We start from the raw sequence: 24,093 nt of genomic DNA on the forward strand, positions 1-24,093 counted from the left end.
TCTAGTAATTTTTCATCCCTTAAAGGACTCTATGCTCATTAGGACTTTCAGAATGTTTTGGCTTCCCGTGCCTTTCAAGGTTGGGGAGTTATGAACAATCATGTGTGTTAATTGCAAGAGTATGGATAAACCTGTCAGGCAAGCTAGAAAGCCATCAGAGGGGTTTGAATTGAAACACTCCTATCATGCCCATTAACTAAAGCCCTAGGTTGATTTTTTCCAGAGAAAGGTGGTCGGGGATAGCCCCCTGTTAATGTCAGAAGAGTTGGTGAAAGGCACAAAATAGTAAGACAGACAGATTCTGGTTTTGGGGTGGATGCTCGAGCAGATTCAGGGGGTCCCTTGAGGCCTGACCCGCCTTTGCCTGTCAGGCTCTCTCCGCATGGCCTTTGTCATGGGTGGGATCTCCCGTGGTGGCTCCCGGCACAAGATTGTGTTGGTTTCTGCCATACAACTAAACCTGAGTCAGTCACAAGTGTACCAACGTCCCTTCCCTCTTGAACCTCCCTCCTACCGCCCCTCTAGGTTGTCACAGAGCACCGGATTGAGCTCCCTGGCAGCTTCCCACTAGCTATCCGTTTTACACATGATAATGTATGTTTCAGTGCTACTCTCTCAATCCGTCCCACCCCTCTTCTTCCCTGCTGGGTCCACAAATCTGGTTCCTATGTCTGCGTCTCTTGTTTCTGTCTTGCAAATAGGTTCATCAGCACCATTTTTCTAGATTCCATATATATGCATTAGTGTACAATATTTGTTTTTCTCTTTAAGAATGTTTTCTTAAACATAATCACAATATCATCATCACACCAAAAGATTATTAACTCTGAATATTAATATCATCCTGTCTGTAGTCAGTGTTCAGATTTCCTTGATTGTCTCACAGAAGTTTTTTAACAGTTTCTTTCAATCAGAATTCCCATTATGTCCACGCACGGCATCTATTGATTTGTCTCTTCAATTTCTTTTAGTCTATAGGTTCCCCTCTCTTTTATTTCTTCTCAGTTTGTTGTTGGTGCTGGTATTGAAGAAGGTCTTTTTTTAAAGAGATGAAATGAATGGGTTTTTTTTTAGTAATACATTGATCTCGATTATGCTTTATTAAACTAATATAAAATTAAGTTCAGTCCCTTAATTTTATACTCAAAGGTGATAAAAGACATCCCTTAAATATATTGAATGATAAACCAAAGATACAAGAATCACTGTTGGCCAGTGTTGACTGAGTGAAGCATTGGTCCCAGCGTCCTTATCCCCGTCCCTCCTTGAGCCCCAGGCCCCCGTGAGTCCCCAGAGCCTTTCAGTGAATGGTTTCTTGGGTTGGGATGAGATGGTTGGGTGGCATCACCAACTCGATGGACATGAGTTTGAGCAAGCACCAGGAGTTAGTTACGGACAGGGAAGCCTGGCGTGCTGTAGTACAGGGAGTTGCAAAGAGTTGGACACAACTGAGTGACTGAACTGAACTGAACTGAACTGAACCTCTGGGGTTATTCAACTAAGAAACCCACAGAACTGAAGCGTCTTCTCATAGCCCAGGTTTATGATCAGAGCCCCCTCCCTTCCCTACGTCTGTTGTCCCTCTAATATGAAGGTAATACTAACAAAAGCAGTTGGAAGGTCAGCAAAGGGAGAAATGGATGAGGGCAAAACTACTTCTTCATTTCTAGACTATTGACTTTCTGAGGAAGGGGCTGTTTGGGTCCAACATCAGAGAAGAAGGACCCACCCTGGCAGCAGGGTGCAATTCACAGACTGGGTGACACCCTTCTGTGACACCCTCACAGACCAAGAAGCAGGTGCCCACAGCCCTGCCTTAGCTGGGGTCCTGCCTAAGGTGATCTGGCCCATCCTTTCTACTCATGAAGTGTTTGAGGAGCCGCCTCCAGCCCCCCATGGATTTATGGAATGACCTTTTGACTTTTGAAAGCAATGTTAGTCTTCACCGTACACTTTAGCCTGTGTTTTATGAGCATGTCACAGGCTGTTAAACCCACCAACTCTTTCCCTTTTAACTTCCCACTAGCTCTTATTTTTTAACTGTGATGTTATGGGAAATGTTTGCTATGCCAGAACTGAAGTGTGACAGCTTTTGGGAAATAACTTTTATAACTCCCTGGGTTTATATATATATACATATATATATATGTGTGTGTGTGTGTGTGTGTGTGTGTATATATTTGAAAATGTTTTATTTGTATTTCTTTGATTATATTTTTCATTTTCATCAAAGCTTTTGTAAATTGTTTTGATCATGCCACTGCCAATATTTTTGCTTTCATTATTTAAATTTATTCATTTTTAATTGGAGGACAATTGCTTTACGACATTGTGTTGGCTTCTGCCATACATCTACCTGATCCTTGTTTTTTGTTTTTGTTTTTTTAATACCTATGAACCACCCTTTCTCTCAGGAGTCCTCTCTCTGGCCATCTGAGAAATGAGACCATTGTGGGCATAGTGATACCCAGATTCATTCCCAGGGTGGAATCAGGCCTTGAGACTCAGAAATCTGCAGAATGGAGGTCAGCAAGGACGCCATGGCAGCTGTGTTTGGGTTCACACCCAAGGGAAGAAAGCAAAGAGTGGAGAGGGCTGAATGGCAGCCTGGGAGTCACCACCCTGGTATTTGTTCACCTGACATGTGGGCAGGGAAATCTGGCCGCAGAGGTGAGCAGAGGAGGCTGGCCCTGCGGTCTCCTCCCGCCGCACAGGGTGGTGATCCGAGCAGGGACGCTTGAGCCACGCCAGCCTGGGTCACACTCAGCCATACCTGACCTCTGTGGTGGGACCTCTCTGAGTCCCTGGTCTCCTGATCTGGAAGTGGGGATATTACATGTCTAGCGACCCCCCTGGTGAAGGAAATGGAAACCCACTCCAGTATTCTTGCCTGGAGAATGCTGTGGACTGAGGAGCCTGGTGGGCTACAGTCCATAGGGTCACACAGAGTCGGACACAACTGAAGTGACTTAGCATGCATGCATGCATTGGAGAAGGAAATGACAACCCACTCCAGTATTCTTGCCCGGAGAATCCCAGGGATGGAGGAGCCTGGTGGGCTGCCGTCTATGGGGTCCCACAGAGTCGGACACAACTGAAGTGACAGCAGCAGCAGCAGCAGTGCTTTATAATTTAAAAAGTTTCAAGTGCCATTTGCAGAGATGTGGATGGACCTAGAGACTGTCATACAGACTGAAGTAAGTCAGAAAGAGAAAAACAAATATCGTAGAATATCACCTATTCGTAGAAATAGAGATACAGATGTAGAGAACCAAACTTATAGACACCAAAAGAGGAAGGGGCAATGGGAGGAATTGGGAGATTGGAATTGACACATATACACTACTATGCATAAAACAGGTAACTAATGAGACCCTACTCTAACAGCACAGGAAACTCTACTCGATGCTCTTGTGGTGACCTAAATGTGAAGGAAATCTAAAAAAGTGTGTGTATATATGTACATACAGCTGATTCACCTTGTTGTACTGCATAAACTAACACAGCATTGTAAAGCAACTATACTCAGTAAAGATTTTAAAAGTTTCACACACATGATTTCGTATAATCCCATAATAACCCTTCCACCCATATTGCCCATTCCCCTTCCCTCTCCCCACTGATAACCACTAGTTTATTCTGAGTCTGCTTCTTTTTAGTTTTATCTAGTTTGTTGTATTTCTTACATATTCCGCACAAAAGTGATAAAATGAAGCGTTTTTAGGTTTTGCCACACACTTATCTTCTCCACACACCCCGTCCCTATGCACGGTCCTGTTATTAAGCCAGAAAAACTTGCTTGCAGGGTAGAAAGCCAAGGAGAGAAACCCTTCAAATGACAATCGAAGCAGGTCCTGTGACAAAGACCTAAGAGTCAGAAGAGGGGGTCAGGAGTGTCGCCGGCAAAGCCCGTGGCCCCAGAGACCTTTCGGGCAGGGGCCTCTCATTGAGCATTGTTCACTCACTTAGTGCTCGGGTGGCTCTCTGCCCTTAGTCTGAGGACCACGTGTTCAAGCCCAGGTTCCCACCGAGGGAGCCAGCCCCCTCCAGTGGCAGGAGCTCTGCCTCCTGCCCCCGCAGCCTCAGCCTCTCCACTCCAGGACGGACCCCCGCTTCTCACCCTTCCCTTGTGGCTCTTCCAGGGCCCAGGAGACCTTCATGCAGTGGGACCAGTGCCGGCGCTTCTACAACTTCCTCATGGCCGACAACATGAAGAAGATCATTCTCTCGCACCGGTGAGGCACCTTCCCCTCCCTCAGGAGACAGACAGTACCTTTGTTTTTTTTTTTTGGCTGCAGCAGGTCTTCGTTGCAGCCTGCAGGATCTTTAGTTGCAGCATTTGGGATCTAGTTCCCTAACCAGGGAATCGAACCCCAGAGCCCCTGCTTTGGGAACATGGAGTCTTAGCTACTGGACCACCAGGGAAGTCAGTGCCTTTCTGAGCTTATTTCACTAAATGCCAAAATTCCTCTTTCTCTAGGATAAAAAAGAAGAAGAAGAAGAAGAAGGCAGGGTTGGTGCAGATTCTCTGCTGACTGCTTTGTGATTTGGTTAGAAACAAATTTGTCCCAAGCTCCCAAATTAACCATGGAAGCTATACTGCTTCCATATTTTTCAAAAAATTCAAGAAGGAAGAGAAACCATTTCCACACCATTCTTTCCCAAATGAGGGCCATCCTGGGGCTTCTCTGATGGTCCAGTGGTTAAGCCATCAAGCTTCCAACGCTGGGGACACAAGTTCAATCCCTGGTCGGGGAACTAAGATTCCACATGCAGCCCCCCAAATTTTTTTAATTTTTAATTTTAAAAAAGCAAAGTTAATTATTAAACAAAAAAATGAGGGCCATCCTGAGGGTGGCTTGTCACTGTAGAGGAATGTTTCTCTTTAGGAGGCTTTTGTGCTTGGGGGAACCCAGAATCGTTCTCTGCTAGCTCTTGGGGTTCTGATCAAGCAGCAGTGGGACGGGGATCCCACCACTGGCGCCAAGCATGGTGTCCACACTCTCCACACCCTGCCTGCCCATCTCATGCTCAGAGTGCTTTGGTGCGTTAGCCCCTAACAAGTGCTGAGAGCAGCCCCTGGCTGGCAGTAGCACTCAAGGAATATTAGTGATGATTTCATCACTGTGACTGTCCTTGGCCGAATGGGTTCTCCCCCTTCCCCCACATGCCTCCCTCCCCCTCCAGCTGGAGCGGGCCACTCAGAGACCCCCGTGCCCCCTGGCCTCTCCCGACCCTCTTCCCATCACCTCTGCTTGTCCAAACCCAGCGCACGCCTTTTAGGTCCATCTCTGATCTCCACCTCCGTGAAGCCGGCTCCTTCCCACTAGTTGTTTTTCTGTTGTTTCTCCCCGAGTGTGAATCCTGCATCCATGAACCAAACAGGAAAGCACGGGAGGGCTCGGGCATGTTTTGATTCACTCAGAGCCTGGTACACAAATGGGCACTCAAAGAGGTACCCAAAGCGGGGTTCTGAGGCCATCCTAGGAAAAGCAATCTGGTCTGAATGATCAGTTTCTTATTCTCTTTTTCTCAGCAGTTAAAAGAAAATGTTGTACTGTCCAGCCAGCCAGGCACCCCACTGGGCTTCCTGTGGGTGGGGTTCCTATGGCGTCTGGGCTGGCGTGGTGCTCACAGGCCCCTGGGCAGCCAGGCAGCCGGGTGCGTCCCCAGGCTGTGGTGCTGGGCGGGTGGAGACCTTTGGAGACGAACGTGCCCCAGGCTGGCCTTCCGCTCAGCTCGTGGTGTGTGAGCATCAGTTGTGTGCCGGGCTCCGAGTCGGGTGTGGCTCAGCTGAGGTTTGGATGGATCCAGGGGTTTGCTGAAGATACGCAAGGGGTGAAAGCAGCCCATCAGACCCCAAGTCCAGGCCTCCGTCTGGCTTTCCACACCTCTGGGGTGGACAGTGAGCTCCTCCCAGGGAACGTTTGTTTTGCTGCTGGGCTCAGTCTTGCCATTAATTAATGAGTCCAGAAAGGCCATCATGTAATTCTTAACAAATTGGGAGAGTCCTTTGAATGTGCTCTCAGTGTATTTAAATGTTTTTTTTTAAACTTACCACAGAAAGTCAAACATCTCGAAATTTTCAGGACTCTTCATTAGAATTTTTTGTTTTCCCCACCAGCATCATCTTTCCTTTCTTAAAATTTTTTTCTAGTTTTATCGGGACACACTTTAAATTGGGAATTCTATCCTTTAAGTATATGATCTTCCTAATTCTCTTTTGAAAAAAAAAAAAAATTTTTTTTTTTTTTTTTTAAGAAGTTGGTTCCTTTCCTTTGGAAGAGGTGGTGACTGGCTACCAGAACATTTAGTTTCTATAATGAATTTTTCCCACTGTGGGGCCAAACCTCAAAACAAACTTCGTCAGTCTTCCTTGAGCTGTGTGAGGGACAGCTTTCGCTGGCAATGGACATCTAAATGTATTCACTATGACCTCTGGCTTTACGCTCACCCTCTCTAGATGGATCATTTTCTTAACTAGAAATGATTAGTCTTCCGATATGTTGTTGTTGTTCAGTCGCTAAGTCATGTCATACTCTCTGCACCTCATGGACTGCAGCACGCCAGGCTCCCCTGTCCTCCACTTTGGAGTATACGTTAGCTTTTTATATAAAAAATAAACTGTGAGATGAATGTTTGATGGGGAAAATTTTTTAATGTTTATTTTTGTTTACTTATTTGGCTGCACTGGGTTTTAGTTGTGGCATGCAGGATCTTCTCATTTTGGCCTGTGGGATCTAATTCCCTGACCTGGGATCGAATCTGGGCCCCTGCCACTGGGAGCATGGAGTCTTAGCCACTTAGCTAACATATTGGAAAGTGGTTGATTTGCCCAAGTGCTGAATGGGTTAATCATTATCTTCCTTGTGAAGTGGCACGAAGAGCTCACAAAGGGAAAAAGGTTCTGCCGAAGAGAGCAGTGGCAATACCAGTGTAAAGTTGGGGGCCCCCCAACTTTAGAGTAAGCGCCCCCACCCCTGCCTTTGGTTGGCTGACAGCCTACCCCAGGCCACACAGCCCATCCTGAGATCTCTCTGCAGGGCCAATTTTGAAATAGTCATCTAGGCTGAAGCGTAGTCCTTAGTTTGTCTAGCTGCCCCTCACAAGGAAAATAAGGTCTTGATATCCATCGCTCTCCGGGTCTTCAAAAGTCAACAAGCTCATGCTCTGGGACATTCCAACGGCTGAAGGGATTTATTTCTAAGTTATCCACATCTGCTTTGTCACAGACTCTCTCCTGGCGTACCTCTGGGCCAGGAAGCAGGCTCAGCCGTGGTTGTTTATCATGTGCTTTAAAAAACTTTTTTTTTTTTCAGCTTTACAGATGTATAAGTGACAAAACGGTAAGCTATTTCATTGTACAGTGTGCTGATTTAACATCTACTTCTCATTCCTTTTGCTTTCCATCCCCTTCTAGGCAAGCTCTTTTTGGAGACCATGTGAAGAAACCCCAGAGCCTGGAGGACACAGACTTGAGCCGCCTCTACACAGCCACATCTCTGATGCAGATTGACGACAACGTGATGAGGTGTGCCCACGGCCCGGGGTGGGGTGCCAGGCGGGAGGTGGCGGGCCAGCACTGCCCGGCACCAGGGCTTTCCTCTGCACACTTTGGTATTAAGGGTTTGTTCGTTTGTTTTTAATGCCCACCATTTAAAAACTGAAGATTTCAGGACTTCACTGATGGTCCAGTGGTTAATATTCTGGTTTCCACTGCAGGGGCCACCTCAGGTTCAATTCCTGTTCAGGGAACTAAGATCCCACATGCCGTGCAGCATGGCCAAAAAGTTTTTTTAAAACCCTGAAGATTTCACAGAGAAATCCAAATTTCTAATGTCTCTTAAAAAACAGGAAGGTGCTCTGAGCACTCATTCTGCATTCCTGCCTTGCCCGGCTGAGCGTGAACAGGGGAGCTGGGGTGTGTGCGCCCTAGTTGTCCATAGTCCTCAACTCTGGCATGGAGATCAGATGTCACACAAACTGCATGTGGCAATGGAGTAAAGGAGAAGGAAATATTTCCTGTACTTGTACCTGCCCACGTCTCTATCCAAAGTAGAAAAACCAAAAGTAAACCAAGAGAGCTGGGTGTTGCAAGAAAAATGGACAGAGCCTCTTCCTTTAGGGGCACGAAGACACTTCTCTCTGAGTGTAAAACCAAACCTCGCCCACTTCGCTCAGGGACCCTTTCCTGCCCCACCCTCTCCAGGCACCTGAGGTCACCCCTTTGACAGTGTCCTCTTTTCTGGCACCAGTGGTTTCTGATTGAGGTTAACCTCACCTGGAAAGGTAAAGCTGATCTCTGACCTCATCAATCTCTTCTAAAAGCATCATCCTTTTTGTTTAATGATTATTTGATACCTTCAGATGTGGCCTAAAGTTCATCCAAATAGACAGATATTAACCTGAGGGCATGGGATCTGTACTTACCTTCCTTATGAGGTTTTAGTAGCCTTCTTATACCAAGTAACTTTGAAATATGCCCGTGAATATGCCCAGTTACTCAGAGGAAATGGAAATTGCTGGTTATGTTCAACAGGCAAGAATGAATTATACCCACGCTCACCTACCACAACGCTCACCTACCACAGGGCATGCAGCTTTACTGTGGTGCAGACACTGTCCTGGGGCTTCCGTTGTGGCCCAGACAGTAAAGAGTATGCCTGCAATGCAGGAGACCAGGGTTTAATTCCTCAATTGGTAAGATCTCTTGGAGAAGAGAATGGCTACCCACTTCAGTATTCTTGCCTAGAGAATCCCATGGACAGAGGAGCCTAGCAGGCTATAGTCCTTGGGGTCGCAAAGAAGTTGGACATGTCTAAGGAACTAACACTTTCACTTTTCAGACACCATACTAATGAGGGAAAAAAATATTACATAAATTTCATTCATCTTCTAAGTCCAAAAGAGAGTGTTTAGGAAGAAGCTGCTCTCTTTAGCTCCATTTTACAGAGGAGAGGGCTTCTCTTGTGGCTCAGCTGGTAAAGAATCCACCTACAATGCAGGAGACCTGGGTTCGATCCCTGGGTTGGGAAGAGCCCCTGGAGAAGGGAAAGGCTACCCACTTCAGTATTCTGGCCTAGAGAATTCCATGGGCTATACAGTCCATGAGGTCAAAGAGAGTCAGACATGACTAAGCAACTTTCACTTACAGAAGAGAAGCTCAGAGAGGTTAAGCCCTTTGTGTAAGCTTACCTAGTAAGTGACAGAACCAGAATTTGAACCCAGATGCCATAGCCGGGTGTTCTTAACCCCTAACTCTGGTACCTGTGTATATTCTCTGATATGATGTGTTAGTGTGGGAACCTGCACAGTAATATATCAACTCAGCATTCCAGTCTTATTCCAAGTGTTGTTTTTTCTTTTTCTTGTGTGTGTGTGTTCCAGGAAGTTTCACGGCTACAACTCCCTGAAGGAATATTACGAGGAAGAAAGCTGCATGAGATACCTGCACAGGGTGAGTGGCCACAACTCAGAGAGCGACATCTCAGAATTAGCATCACCCCACCCAGCTCCACCCACTGTATAACAAGTCTCCCTCCTCAGCTTCCCTGGTGGAAGTTCAGCTGGCATCTGGCTCCATCCACTGTAGTTGTTGACTTGAGTTTATTATCGAATAAAGCCCTGCCCCTCTGTGACCTCTGAGTAGTAACCCCAGAGCTGTCCCTTAGTCCAGTCTGCTCCCCAGTCTGTGTGAAAGCCCTTAAAGTCACTGCCACATCCGTTTTTTTCATAAGTCCTCCTTTGATAGTTTCATCCAGCCTGGTTCCTACTGTGGTTCCTCATAGGAAGCCCATGTAGATTTCTTATAATCCTAGACTCTTTTGGGTCATTGTGTCTTTCATCGGTGTGGTGCCCAGGACTGAATTCAAAATTCCTGCCTTGATCTGGCAAGCACAGAGCAAAGCAGATGTCTTTCTGTATCCAAATGGTAGAGAAGCATGTCTTTGGTCGAAGTGGATTGGTTTATATTAATGGAGTTGTCAGCAGCGATGATGAACTTTGTGTGTGATAAATCAAGCTTGTGGCCGATCATAACCACTATGCTTTTTTTTAACCTGAATCCCCACCAAACCAGTGTCTCCCTTTCTGTCTTTGATCAACTGCTCTTTTTACTCAAACACAGGACTTCCCATTTATCCCTGTCAATGTCCACCTGTTAGTCTGGCCCACCACTCCCCCCGCTAAAGCAGATCATTGTGAATGGCAGCTCTGCCATCATGTCATGTCAGCCACCCTGCATACTTTAGCATCATCATCTAGGCTTTTCATGTCTTCATTTAAGCCATTACAGAAATGTGGAACTGTCCAGAGCCAATGTCAGGGCCTCCAGCTTAGGCAGCCAGTTGTCACACTTCCTGAGCATGGCTGTTCAGTAATATCTGAGCACCCCCATCAACACCATCTCCGCTAAGAAGAAAAAGGACACTACTGGCTGTTTTGCTAAAGTGGATGTTGAACGCACAGCTGCCAAGAGCCTCCCAAGATCTACCAGCTTGCTCCTGTTTTCCTTCCTCAGATTCTTCTAGAAAGGCTCCTTTGTCTGCAGTGAAGCAGACTCCTTTCTTTCTCCCCACAACATAAATTGGATGACCATGTACATAACTCTGTAAAGTCGTTTTTCTGAAAGATACGGCTAATCTGAGACACTGTGAAGAGGATCAGAAATACGTTGCCGGCGAGTATTGTAGTCCTGAGCCTTGCTCCATCAGAGCACGTGGGTCACCTAGGACACCAAGCACGGCTCCTGTGCGTGCCTGTATGTGCCTGTGCGTGCCTGTGCGCACCTGTATGTGCCTGTGCGTGCCTGCCAGGGCTGCAATCCCAGCGGCCACTGCCAGGGAGCACAGGCATCCTCAGTCCATTAGTTCGGCAGACTAAGCACCGACCCTCTTCCCTTTGCTTCGGAAACATGTCCAGTAGTGTATTTCAGCCTTGGATCAACGGGATCTAAAAAAAGAGAATTGATCATTTAATCCTGCTTTTATTTCCTTGTTTCAGATTTACGTACCTCTCATGCTGGTGAATGCAGCCGATGACCCCTTAGTGCACGAAAGTCTTCTAGCCATTCCAAAATCTCTTTCAGGTAAGTGTTTCTTCCCGCCGCTCTCTCAACCGCTCAGCAAACTACCACAGTACATCGCCTTCACCACGCTGACATCTCCTGGACACCAGAGCGTCTTATGGCAGTATTCTTACTTAGTCTAGTCTGATAGGCCTGGGGCTGTGGTAGAGCCTGTGTTGAGCCTTTCATGTTCTGTCCTGGTGCAAGAGACAGGATCCTCATTTATAACCACAACCCAGAGTTTGGGGGAGTCCCCTGGTATTCTATGAAATTATTGCCTCAGGGATGTGACTCCATTAGGTCTGAGAGCTTGAATTAAAGAGAGATTTAGACTTGAAACGTTGACCTGAAAAGGAAAAAAAAAGTCAGTTCTGCTGCCTCTTGTGACAGACAGCCTCCCTGTCCACTTTGAGGATAAAAATATAAGCCATTGAAAAAGTAGAGAAGGTCACTCATGGGAATACCATCATATTTCAGGCTGGCATGACCTCATGTCTTGCTAGGTAGGAGCTACAGAAAGAACTAGAAAGAGGGAAGCAGAGGAAATACTTGGGTCACAAACCACAGTTACTGTGCATTGTCATTCAGATCCCTCGGACCAGACCTCCCTGCCCCATCCTCTGTGATTGTTTCCTCTTATAAACATCACGTGTTAACCAGAGGGAAAGGGGTACATCTGATTCTCTCCTGACCCCAAGTTAAAGAGTAGATAATGCAGCAAACAGACACAGGACCAATGTCCAGACAGAGCTCTGTTCTCCACTCAGAGCGAATGCATGAGTCGCAGGTGTGTTATGTGATAAAAGCTGTCGCCTGTCAACCGCCTGTCAAACCACAGGCTCCCTGCACAGAAACAGCCACATTGGCAGCGGCAGGAGGACACAGGCTTCCTTCTGCACATCTAAAGTAACACCCACAGCGCTCATGCTGTCATACAGAAACTGATGAAATAGCAGCCAAAAGGGAAGAATAAAGGGGATCAGACAAGAGCCCTGCAGAGCCAGAAATGCAGGTGCCAGGAAGCGCCTCAAAGGCCTGGAGCAGCCAGCAAGGGGCCCCTTGTCGCTCGTCCCCCTGGGAAGACAGATGCTCTTTGTGGTACCTGAATGCACCTGGCTCCACATTTTTGCATGTCTTCAGTAATGGCTTTACTAGCCCATGTGGGACTAGCTTAAACATGGACTCATAAAGTCAAGCTCCAGGTTTGTAATTCTCAGATGACCATTTATCACGTGAGGTTGAGAGCTCGGGCAGCTTTTAACACAACTTGCAGCTTTATGTTTTAGTCTTGCAAGATAAAGTTCTGCAGTGGAAAATCATTGGCTCCATTGAATTCATCTGGTTCTTTGGTCAATAAGAGTGTGTTAGGAATCCGTCCTCAAAGTCTGGGCCCCACCAGTAGCATCAGCATCACCTGGGAGCTTGTGAGAACCACAGAGTCTCAGCTCCTTAAATCCAGGCCTGTTAAAGCCAAACCTATATTTTAAGTCAATTGCCTGGGTGATTTGGATTGGCCAGAAAGTTTGTTCAGATTTGTAAGACGGTGCAGAAAAATCCGAATGAAATTTTTTGGCCACCCCAATACTTGGCTGTACAGTTGAGTCACCTGGGAGTTTTAACACCACCAATGCCTGGGTCCTCCCTCTTTCACCTGCCAACTCCCAGTTCCACCCCACCCCAGCCCTCACATCAGAATCTCACTGGTCTGGGTGCAACATAGGGACCTTTATTAAAAAGAAAAAAAAAATTCAGGTGATTCTAATAGGCAGCCAAGTTTGAGAACCACTTAGAGTTCTAAGGATGTCCTAAAAGGCAACCCACTCGAGTATTCTTGCCTGGAGAATCCCATGGACAGAGGAGCCTGCTGGGCTACGGTACATGAGGTCACAAGAGTTGGACAAAACTGAGCAACTAAACCTAAGCCAGTACCCATTCTGCTCCAAAGCTAAGCTGCTATTCCCAAACCTGCTTGATCTCACCGTCTTGCCTGCCCCCACCAAGTTAGCACCCGCCCCCACTGCTGGTGAACGAGGCGGAGGGGGTGGAGATCAGATGCCCACTTAGAGGGGGACACCTGCACCCTTGGGGCAAGCCTGGGCCACCCTGGCCAGCTCGCCCTCCCACCTCCAGCCCCGGAGCCGGTCAGAGGACAGTGACTCACTCAGCCGCCTTTCTCCTGCAGAGAAACGGGAGAATGTCATGTTTGTGCTGCCCCTGCACGGGGGCCACTTGGGCTTCTTTGAGGGCTCCGTGCTGTTCCCCGAGCCCCTGACGTGGATGGATAAGCTGGTGGTGGAGTACGCCAACGCCATCTGCCAGTGGGAACGCAACAAGTCGCAATGCTCTGACACGGAGCTGGTGGAGGCTGACCTGGAGTGAGGCGCTCCCCGGACTCTGGCGTGCTCCAGCCGCCCTCCTCTGGAACTCTCATCCCTCACTGGCTGTTTTCAGGTCTCCCATCTCCCTCAGCGACCTGGATCTGACCTCACACCATCAACGGGGACCACCCACCAGACACACATGCGACCTGAAGTGGGTGGTGGTCCCTGGGAGCTCCAGGCTATTTTTGTGCTTAGTTACTGGTTTTGTCCATTGCATTTGTTAGCCATGGTGACAAGCGACAGGGTTCTCACCCTGCTGTCCGGTGTCAGCATCGGATTGCTTTCAAGCCAATTACATCTAGTTTCCCTATTAAAAAGCGTGTCTGAATAGCAGTTTTGCTTTGCCAATCAAATTTTCCCCAAGAGCAGGGAAGGATGGATGTTACGCTGTGGCAGTTGTATGTGTCCTGGATGTAGACCCTAAATAGAGCCAGTGCTGTAGCTACAGTTCTTGGGGGCCTGGGGCCCTGGGCCCCCCCTGCTGAGAGTGTGGTCTCTTACATGACAAAATTCCCTTGAGTCAGAAGCCAACTTTTTTCCTTACGCATTCCTGACGATGAGAGTTACCTGGGGCGCTTATTACAAATTCAGCCTCCCACGTCCTTCCCCTTGGAGGTGTTTCTGTGGGGCTGGGAAGGGGCCTGGGATTTTAATTTTTGACAAGTGCCCCAGGTGATCCTTATCACCAGGCAAATTCGAGAAACCCAATGGTGCGGAGCCTGTGAATTAGAAACGTCTTGGTAGCTCATGGTATCTCGTAGCTCCCAGGAGCCTCTGAAGCAGCAGTGCCTGTCATGTGCACCTGCCTTGATGTGATAGCCATGAGCAGTTTCAGCACGGGCCTGGGCTGGTGATGGAGACTTCAGGCCTGCCTCTGCCTCTCATTGGCTATATGACCCTGGACAAGTCCCTTTGAACTTTTCTTTCTTCACCTGTAAAATGCAGGAGCGGCTGGACCAGGCAGATTGCCGAGATCACTACCAGTTCTAAAGTTCAATGACAAACTCAGTTTACTGAGGTTTGAGAGAACTCCTCTCCAGGGGAGCCCGGGAGCTATTCTAAGCATGTCGATATCATCATTTGCCTTTCTTTTTTTTCTTTTTCCTGTCCCTCATTTCATATAAAGTGGTTTGGTTTTGTTTTTTAAAGTACTCATTTTATTTTTTTAGCCCACACACAGAAGTCGCTCAGTCGTGTCCGACTCTTTGCGACCCCATGGATTGTAGCCCACCAGGCTCCTCGGTCCATGGGATTTTCCAGGCATGAATACTGGAGTGGGTTGCCGTTTTTTTTAACCCAGTTCTCTCTAACTCTGGCTTTTGATACCAAACAGTTCAAAGGTTGGATCTGAGTTTGGAGAAATCGCTTTTCAACTGAAGAGGGTGTGATTTTGGAAACCGGATTTTTAGTTGAATAACTTATGTCCGTAGGCTATTGGATAGGTCTTTCAAGAGTGTGTCTTCTCAAATGAAAAGCCCACGCTGTGTTTCAAGTACTCCTTTCCTCCAATCCTGTGGTACTTGAATATCTAAAAACCCTGCACTTTGAAATAATCAGCAGTTGCTATCTGGAACTGAACAGAATTATGAGTGAAATGACCTAGATACTTAAAATTATTATTTCCCCTGCTTCTTCTACTTTGCTCTAGGACAGACAGGAGTATTGATAATGGATCCGTGTGCAGATATTTAAGGGGTAAAGGGAGCCATGTGAGGGCCTGGGCGCGGACCCTCTTGGTCACAGGTGGTTATAGTTTGAGCCTCGGTCCTAGTCACGTGAGTCATGTGTTGTTTTCTGACAATCACCAGCTTATCCTAAATGGTAACATCAAAGACCACTGTTATCTGAAGAGACTGAGGTTTCTCTGGTCTCAACTTGGCTTTGGTTTCTCTCTCTCTCACACACACACACACACACAAATTCATCATCATGACTTTCCCCCCAGGTTGTTATTTTTCAAGTGCATATCTCATTCACGTGCTTTTAGCACAGATCGGCACTTTATCTTCTGCCCCTCGATTTGGAAGCTCGTCTTTTCCCCCTCTGTTACTTTTTCCTCCAACCTGCAACCACAGCTGTAATCGAGAAAATTCACAGTCATATTTCCTGCTCCTACCTTCCTGTCTCAAGACTTTTTGTGAAATCAGATAAACGAAGCAATAACCTAACGGGGCTGAATCACCATCCCAGGAAGCAAGAGGCTCCTTTTCATTTGCCTTAGGACACGTCCCTTGATCTGTTCCAACTATATAGCAGCCAGGTACCAGCTCCATTCAGGAGGAGAAAACAGTCCGGTTGTCATACACTTGGCGGAGACAGGGACAGGAGTCTGGAGCCTGGTGTGCCCGGCAGTTCTGTTGACCCACGGAGGAGAGGCAGGGCTCAGAGCATTCCCTTTGTTGCTGGACAACCGGATTTTACCCCACAGGACCGTGGGGCGCCATGCACAGCTGAAGTCTTTTTAGCGTGTGACTCTGAATGGCACTTTTTAGCTCACATGAAATCAACTGAGGCCCTTTGTTCAAGCTTCAGGCTCTCATGCATGGAAATGAGAGTGTAACTGTGGCCGTCTTACAGGAAAATTGTTGTTTGTTTCTGAATGGGAGCACAGAGGCATTCAAGCCTAATAAACAAGGGAGCAGCACTTTATATGTCGGTCAGCTTTTTCCTCCCTCCCGCTTGCCTGGCTTTTCTGTTCATTTCTGATGATAATGTGGCGGCTCTTCTTGCTCCTGAGGTCCTCTTGGGGTTAACACAAGGCTGAATTTTCAGAGTGTTTGCATATTATATTTTAAAATCAGGTTAAGGACATAAATTGTAATGGCCTAGATAATTCTGTTGCTGGAAGAACATGTTAAAAAACCAAACAGGCTTCTAGCAACATTTTTCCAAGTTTTTCTCCCTGCCTCTGTAAACAGTTTTGAAGACAACAGTGAGTAACTGATCCCAGTCAAGTTAGGATTGTGCATGTTCAGTCACTCAGTCCTATCTGACTCTTTGCGACCCAATGGACTATAGCCCGCCAGGCTCCTTTGTCCATGGGATTTCCCGGGCAAGAATACTGGAGTGGGTTGCCATTTCCTCCTCAACAGGATCTTTCTGACCCAGGATCAAGACCTCGTCTCCTGTGTCTCTTGCATTGGCAGGTGAAGTCTCTACGACTGAGCCACCTGGGAAGCCCAAGTTAGGATTATCTGACTTGAAAAATGGTCTCAAGTCTTCTTGATGCACTTATATCAGTAGCAAGTTTAACAGTCTTAAAGAAAACCTCTTACCTTCTCTGATGTGAGTCTGTACCAATGATTCCAGGGCAGAATGAAGACAGAAAGTTATTTGTTGTCACTGTATTCCTTGAACCTCCTGCAAGCATTTCCCACATACCTTAGAATGGGAATATACCTGCCAGGGGAGCACCCTCTCCTGACTTGGTGTTAATGTCCCAGGGTCCTGGACACTTGGATTCTTCTCCTGTCTAAATCACACTGGTCTGTGGGCAATCTCTTCCCCTCTCTAAGCCTCGGTTACCTCACCTTAGACCATCTCCAAGTCCATTTCACCTGTTTACACATCCTTTGCCAGAACATTCCCAACTGGCCTTCTACAGCCCTTGTAAGTGGACACAGATAAGTCAAGGCTTCGGGCTTGTCTTGAGGGGACTTGGAGAGAGAGAGTGAGCTACTGCATTCAGCCTTTGCTGGTGAAGAACCTTGATTTTGCCCCAAGCCCCGTGTCCCTAACTAGCTTCTCTTCAGAGCCTCCATTGTCCTCCCAGTAGCCTTTCTGTGCCGAGGGCGGTCTCATGACGGGGACAGGTGCTGACCGTTGGAACAAAGCGAATATCCCCTTCATTCTGTGAGACTTGGGCAAGCATTGACCGTTCCCAGGGCAGGAATCCTTCCTGCTCAGACTTCCATTCTCAAACTGCAGCCTTCATTAGAGCTGAGATTTCTGGATAGTCGAGTTTGTCTGTCTGGCATCTGAATGAGAGCTCTCTTTGTCACTGTGTGGCTCATGATCCATTTTGCCAGCGCCTGGGAAGCAATACACGTGTTCTTGTTTGTGTTTGCCAGGCTAGCAGATGTCTGAGCTCTGAAGGGCTTTTCTTTTTCCCATGGCACTGATTCTGACTTAGCGCTGAAGATCACTGAAACATCACCTTGAGTTCAAAGAACTCTGGTCTTTGTCCTCTGAGGTAGGACAGGAGAGTTATCATATTAAGCATTTTGCTGCAGCGTCCGCTCACAATATCAGCTGGAATCATTTTTCTTTGCCCAGAAAGCCTTAACTTGCCTCTAGAATATCCCCTGGTAGGACAAAGCTATTTGGCTGCAGAATTGAAATTCTCCTGCTGTATTAGTCTGCAACAAAGCCACAGCAAAACCAGAGAATGTTACATTAGGCACCTCCCACCCCTTGACAATTAAGAGCAGTCTGGAACTGGCCAAACACCTGATGTCTCTGATGTCTTTCTTCCTTCTTGGCCTCACTCTGTAGTTCAAAGACTACTTGGATACTTCCAAAAGCCATGAAAAGTGGCAAAAGCCTGCGTGTGGCATTTAGTGGCCAAGCAATTGAGGGAAAGGTGTTCTTCTCCACATGTTATCAAAGCAGAGGAAAATGTCCCCCACCCCGCCCCGCCCCCGCGAATTCCCTGGTGGTCCACATTAAGACTCCGCACTCCCAGTACAAGGGGCAAGGTTCAGTCCCTGGTTGGGGAGCTAACATCCTGCATACTGCAAGCATGGCCAAAAAAATACAGAAGAAAATAGCCACCACCAACCCCCTTCACATACTAAGATAGCTTTTGCCAAATTGTATTTGAAGGGGAGCAGGCAGTGAGAACTGGAATGCTGTCCAAAACTGAAGCTGCTTCCTCTTTGTTCTCTGCTCCTGCTGCCTCGGCCGCTGTAGCCCAAACACCCCCAGCCCCTCAAGTGGCCCTTAGAGGCAGGCTGCAGAGCCTGGCTCAGCAGCAGTTCTCAGACCCCAGGACAGTGGACAGCTGCCCCTTTTGAAGGAGCCAGCCCCTCCTTCCCAACACATCATGTTTTCTGAACCATGTTTTCCCCAGCATGTATGTGGATAAAACATTCATCTATCTCAAATGAGTAAGCTGAAGTTAATTTCGAACCGCTGGATTGTCTTTTTAACTCAACTCCTGTCAATTAGTAACAAAGCCTATAACCTGCCTTCCCTCCCTCCTGGTGTCCCCATTAGCCAAGAAACCCATTGCCGCAAGTTAGGGACTGACCACCTATATAGCACCTGCAGAAGTACCCTTCATTGCCGTGGGGCATTCTCCTTCCAGGCCACCCACGTGCCGTGGCCAACAGTCCCCTAGCACGATGGCTGTGCCCGCAGTCCCGGCGCCAGTCACCTCCTTCCCGGGCTGTTTGTGGGGGGCGGGCCGAGTTCCCGGGCAGGCGTGGGAGCTAGGTTTCCTTTGGTTTTTGCTTTGGGCCTCTTTAGTCTTCCTAAAGCACAAGTCCTTGTAGACTCCTGTCCCCTCTTCTCCACACCAGTCTCAGACGATCTGGGTCTTGCCCACCGCCTCAGGAAGACCTTCACTGTACCTGAGCTTCTGATTTCTGCCACTGCAGCTGCCTTAGTGACACCAGGGGCTGGGGGGTGGGGGGTGGGGGGCCAGTTTGCATCTCCCCCCTTTCCTGGTTAGACTCCCATGAACCACTTTCTTTCTGTTGGCAAGGTGTGCTTCCAGGTTGATTTTTGAGAACCATCACTTACACATTCCTAAATTCCTGTTTTGTTTGAGTTTGGTTTCTTTGTTTGTTTTGTTGTTGTTGTTAATTTTCTGAAACTTCAAATGCTGCCCTGAAAATAATGTATTTTTGAGTTTGTGTTCTGAAGGCCTCTGTGCTGCTGGATTTGGGGGCGGGGGTGGGGGCAAGATATAGGATCCTCCAGCACTGAGGTGTTTAAGATTTGCAACTAGCAATGCAATTTTTTCTAAATATGAGGATATTTACCTTTATTAAGAAATTATACTAAACAGTGGTGTCCTTGATCATTTTATGTTCTCATAAATTACTTTTGGTTCTGTTTTGATTCTGTGTGGTGGTAAACAAAGATCATTACAAACAAAAGCTGTAATTTTGTTATCTTTGATTCAATGGAATTTCTTTACTTAAAAAAAAATAAAAAAGACTAAAAATGTGACCTGGCTGTGCAGTCATTTGTAATGGAGATTTTCTGTCTGTGAATAAAAGAATTCTTCTTGGGCTTGCCTGGTGGTTCAGTGGGCTAAGACTCAACCCTACCAATGCAGGGGGCCCAGGTTCAGTCCCTGGTCAGGGAACTAGCCCCCACACACTGCAACTAGAAGACCCTGCATGCTGCAACTAAGACCTGGCACAGCCTAATTAATTAATTAAAATAAGTTTTTAAAAAATAAATAAAAGGATTCTTCCCATGTCTTCACCAAAGCACGAGCTTGAAAGAAGTGGGCAAAATACCAAATTCTCATCACAATTGACTTTAACCCAGCCTTGCAAATACCGAAGAAATGACCAGCCCACAGGTGTCTTTACAAGCCCATCCTCTCTGGGAAGACAGCCAAGGCCTGGGAAGAGTGAGATAATCAGCATTTTAAACACTTGCTCTATAAAGTGAACCACGTAGACAGAATGTAAGAGATGTCAAAGTGGTAGTTGTCACACATGATTCACAAGCTTTTCTGATAGTGTTCTTTGGAAAGACCAGGTGAACATGACCTAAATTAAGATTATATTGGGTTGGCTGAGTAATAGTGGTGTTTTCTTCTTTATATCTGTCTGAATCCAAGCGAAGGGTCTCCCAGGGCCAAGTACTGGCCCAGCCAGAAGGGTTGTGGTGGTCCATGCTCCCCCACCCCAAGGACCTTGCACTTAATCTTCTTCCTTCCTTGGTCTTGCAAAGCCTTTGACAAACTAAGTGGGGAGAGGTGAGTTGGTTTTGGGGGACATACATCAGCAAGATCTAAGAATGCTCACAGACAGAGGATCCCCGTGGGCTATAGCCCATGCAACCCATGGGGTTGCAAAGAGTTGGACACAACTGAGCAAGTCATCAAGCTTCCCAGGAGAATCAATCAGCAAGGAGGTTGCAAACCCCTGCCTTGGAAGCTCTGATTGGTTATGTGCATTCCCCTAAGGATCTTGTTAAAATGCAGACCATGATCCAACAGATCTGGGGTAGGGGGAACTAAGATTCTGCATCACTAGCAAGCTCCCAAGTGGAGCAGACATCCCCTCCTGGGGCCACACTTTGAGCAGGAAGGCTCCCGGGTATCCTGTGAGCTTCCCCTCCCCGCACTGCTGCTGCTGCTGCTGCTGCTAAGTTGCTTCAGTCGTGTCCGACTCTGCAACCCCATAGACGGCAGCCCACCAGGCTCCACCGTCCCTGGGATTCTCCAGGCAAGAACACTGGAGTGGGTTGCCATTTCCTTCTCCAATACATGAAAGTGGAAAGTGAAAGTGAAGTCGCTCAGTCGTGTCCGACTCTTAGCGACCCCATGGATTGCAGCCTACCAGGCTCCTCCATCCATGGGATTTTCGAGGCAAGAGTACTGGAGTGGGGTGCCATTGCCTTCTCCACCCTGTACTGCTAAAAGCTTCCTCAACACCAGAGCCACACCCACAATGAAAAGTATTATAAAAGGTGGTCCAATTCACCCTGAAGGTGACTCCTCAGCTTTCTCAGATTAACTTAAGACCCAGGCATCCCTCTTCCAGGAAGACTCTGCCAGGACACCCGGCAGCATTAGCCTCCTGCAGCATCCCTTAGGTAAACTCGAGAATCTAAGAAGTGGCTAGTCTTGCTCAGAGATTCTTTGAAGCTGATGGCCCATTTCATTACTGAGACCTCCACCCACACCTTAACAAATGCTTCCATCTGCAAACAGTATTTCCCCAAAGGGCCATGTGATGCGTCACTGTGACCTCCCAACTTTGCTGTTGTGCTGTGTTCAGCCATATCCAACTCTGCAACCCTGTGGACTGTAGCCCGCCAGGCTCCTTTGTCCACGGGATTCTCCAGGCAAGAATACTGGAGTGGGTTGCCATTTCCTCCTCCATGGGATCTTCCTGACCCAGGGATGGAACCCGTAGTTTCCTGCGACTCCTGCATTGGCAGGCGGATTCTTTACCCACTGAGCCACCTGGGAAGCCCTCCCAACTTTTGCTTGGCTCAAATTACTTTCGTGTGCAGAATCCCTGCCTCATCCCAGATGTCTCCGGAAGGAAGGTGTTCTGAGCAGCAAATGGTTGTAATGAAAGTCATGTTTTGTTATCCCCTTTCCCATATTTGGTGGCTTTCAAGAGTATTTTATTGTCCCTCTAATTTTCTCATGAATGAGGGGGGTGGTAGTCACTTGCAGGAATCCAGCATATCCAGGCAGCTCAGAATTTGGGAAACTGAGCACATCAGATTTTAACATTAACATTCATGATCTTCAGGCACCTACTCCCAAAGGCAGCACCACCTTCCTGGCAAGGTCTGGCTCAGACTGCCCCTGCCCAGGACTGCCACGGACATCCATGGACATGGAGGAGCAGTATCAGGGCATGGCCAGCAGGGGGCGGTGGCAGCCCACAGTCAGAACCGACTTCCTCAGAAAACCCTTGGGGCTTTTTTGTCAAACCATTCTTAAGCTAAGTCTCCAGCCATGCTGACTTTAGCGGGGACCCCAGCATCCCATTTGAATTTGAGTAAGAACCAAATGTATGGATGTGAGAACCAAATGTCATGTATGGAGAGTTGCATCATAAAGAAAGCTGAGCACCGAAGAATTGATGCTTTTGAACTGTGGTGCTGGAGAAGACTCTTGAGAGTCCCTTGGACTGCAAGGAGATCTCACCAGTCAATCCTAAAGGAAATCAGTCCTGGGTGCTCATTGGAAAGACTGATGCTGAAGCTGAAACTGCAATACTTTGGCCACCTGATGTGAAGAACTGACTCATTTGAAAAGACCCTGATGCTGGGAAAGACTGAAAGCAGGAGGAGAAGGGGATGACAAAGGATGAGGTGGTTGGATGGCATCACCGACTTGATGGACATGAGTTTGAACAAGCTCCAGGAGTTGGTGATGGACAGGGAAGGCTGGCGTGCTGCAGTCCATGGGATCACAGTCGGACACAACTGAGCGACTGAACTGAACTAAACTGAAGAACCAAAGCTGCCCCCAAGAACTTCTGCCTGCAGTGTTTTCCATATCCTGATTTCCTTTGTAAATTAGAGCGCCCACAAATCAGAGGGTGGGGCGAGGAGGGCTCTGGCAATAAGGGACCCGGGGGAAGAAGGGAGTCATCCAAGAGGAATCAGCCAGGGTTTTCCTCAAATCTGGGAGACAACTCCTCTGCAAAACAATTGTAAGTGTAGCTTGAAAGCTTTAACAAAGCTCATTCCTTTCACCTTTTCAGCTCAGCCTCATCCTCTCCCGGCTTCTACCAACACCTGTACTGTTGACTCACCAGTGCCCTCTATCTCGGCAAATACAAGCCCCATTCTCCTATCACTTGCCCCCAGCAGCATGCTTCTGTCCTCACCCTGGACATAGCCTTCTTAGCTCCAGATATTCTAGATCTCTTGGGGATGAGGCTGCAGAGCCCTCTTCAATCAGAGCAGCTCCACTCTTTTCAGGCTTGATAATAGAGTTCCATGTAAGGTTTGATATGGAAAGGCTTCAGGTTTTAAAGAATTTGAAGACGGGTTTGTGAGAAATCCTCACTGGTCGTGTATGCTCAGTCACTTGAGTCATATCTGACTCTTTGCAGTCCTATGGACTGTGTCCTGCCAGGATCCTCTGTCCATGGGATTCTCCAGGCAAGAAAACTAGAGTGGGTTGCCATGCCCTCCTCCCAGGGATCCTCCCAGCCCAGGGATCAAATCTAGGTCTCCTGCATTGCAGGTAGATTCTTTACCGCTGAGCCACCAGGGAACCCTCTTCACTGGTCAGCCACCCATAATAACTTGCTGTGATTCTTCCTCCAGCTCTGAGGTTGTATGTATATCATTTAAGAAAATAGAGATTGTTGACTGTGAAAGTGATAAAGGAGAAAGTTACTCGGGTGATGAGTATACACTACAAACCCCAGAAATGAAAGAAAAGATACAAGGAATGAATGCATATATATGCACAGTCACATATAGATGTACATGTACATAGCCACACTGGAAAACAAGAAAGAGAATTCAGTGGCTTCAGAGAAATTTCCAAAGGCGTGAAAGCAGAGGGCACTGGATTGAACCCACAGCCCAGGAAACAGCTGAGGGTCCTGCACCAAACGGTGTGCCCAGCACCAAGGGTGCTTTCGTGCTCAGAAGGAGGCAAGAGCAGGGAAGTCTTGGGATGAGTACTGAGGTGCCTCAGTGAGAAGAGCCAGGCCAGTTGACCCTCACTCATCACCACAAGCTGGATAACAGGAACAAGTGTCTGTCTGAGTGGGAAAGTCAGTGCAGGACCTTGGGAGAAGAATCAGTCAGTGCCTCTGAGCCCCATGCCCAGAAGAAGCCAGGCTTTCCCCAAGAGGGAGCAACGTGCCCAGCACATACTCAAAAATCACCAGATGCTTTGAGGAAAGCCAGCTCCACAGAAAGAAAAGCATTTATGTTTGTCTAAATATGCAGAGCTTGAAAGTAGAAGCTCACTGC

At 47.6% G+C, this 24,093-nt stretch overlaps 1 protein-coding gene across 3 annotated transcripts in view; it reads left to right on the forward strand.

The window, feature by feature from the left end:
* ABHD2 (abhydrolase domain containing 2, acylglycerol lipase) overlaps positions 1–19,623 on the forward strand; it is a 113,988-nt gene extending 94,365 nt beyond the window's left edge. For 2 of the 3 annotated variants that reach the window (XM_059879000.1, XM_010816948.3), the window contains 6 exons: positions 2,415–2,525; positions 4,143–4,235; positions 7,421–7,531; positions 9,388–9,457; positions 11,002–11,086; positions 13,248–19,623. In XM_059879000.1, coding sequence (XP_059734983.1) covers positions 2,415–2,525; positions 4,143–4,235; positions 7,421–7,531; positions 9,388–9,457; positions 11,002–11,086; positions 13,248–13,444 — 667 coding nt within the window. In that variant the 3' untranslated portion in view covers positions 13,445–19,623. 3 annotated transcript variants of the gene reach the window in all.
* The last annotated feature ends 4,470 nt before the right edge of the window (positions 19,624–24,093 follow it).

Source organism: Bos taurus, chromosome 21 (assembly GCF_002263795.3).
Source record: "Bos taurus isolate L1 Dominette 01449 registration number 42190680 breed Hereford chromosome 21, ARS-UCD2.0, whole genome shotgun sequence".
NCBI classification, from domain to species: domain Eukaryota; kingdom Metazoa; phylum Chordata; class Mammalia; order Artiodactyla; family Bovidae; genus Bos; species Bos taurus.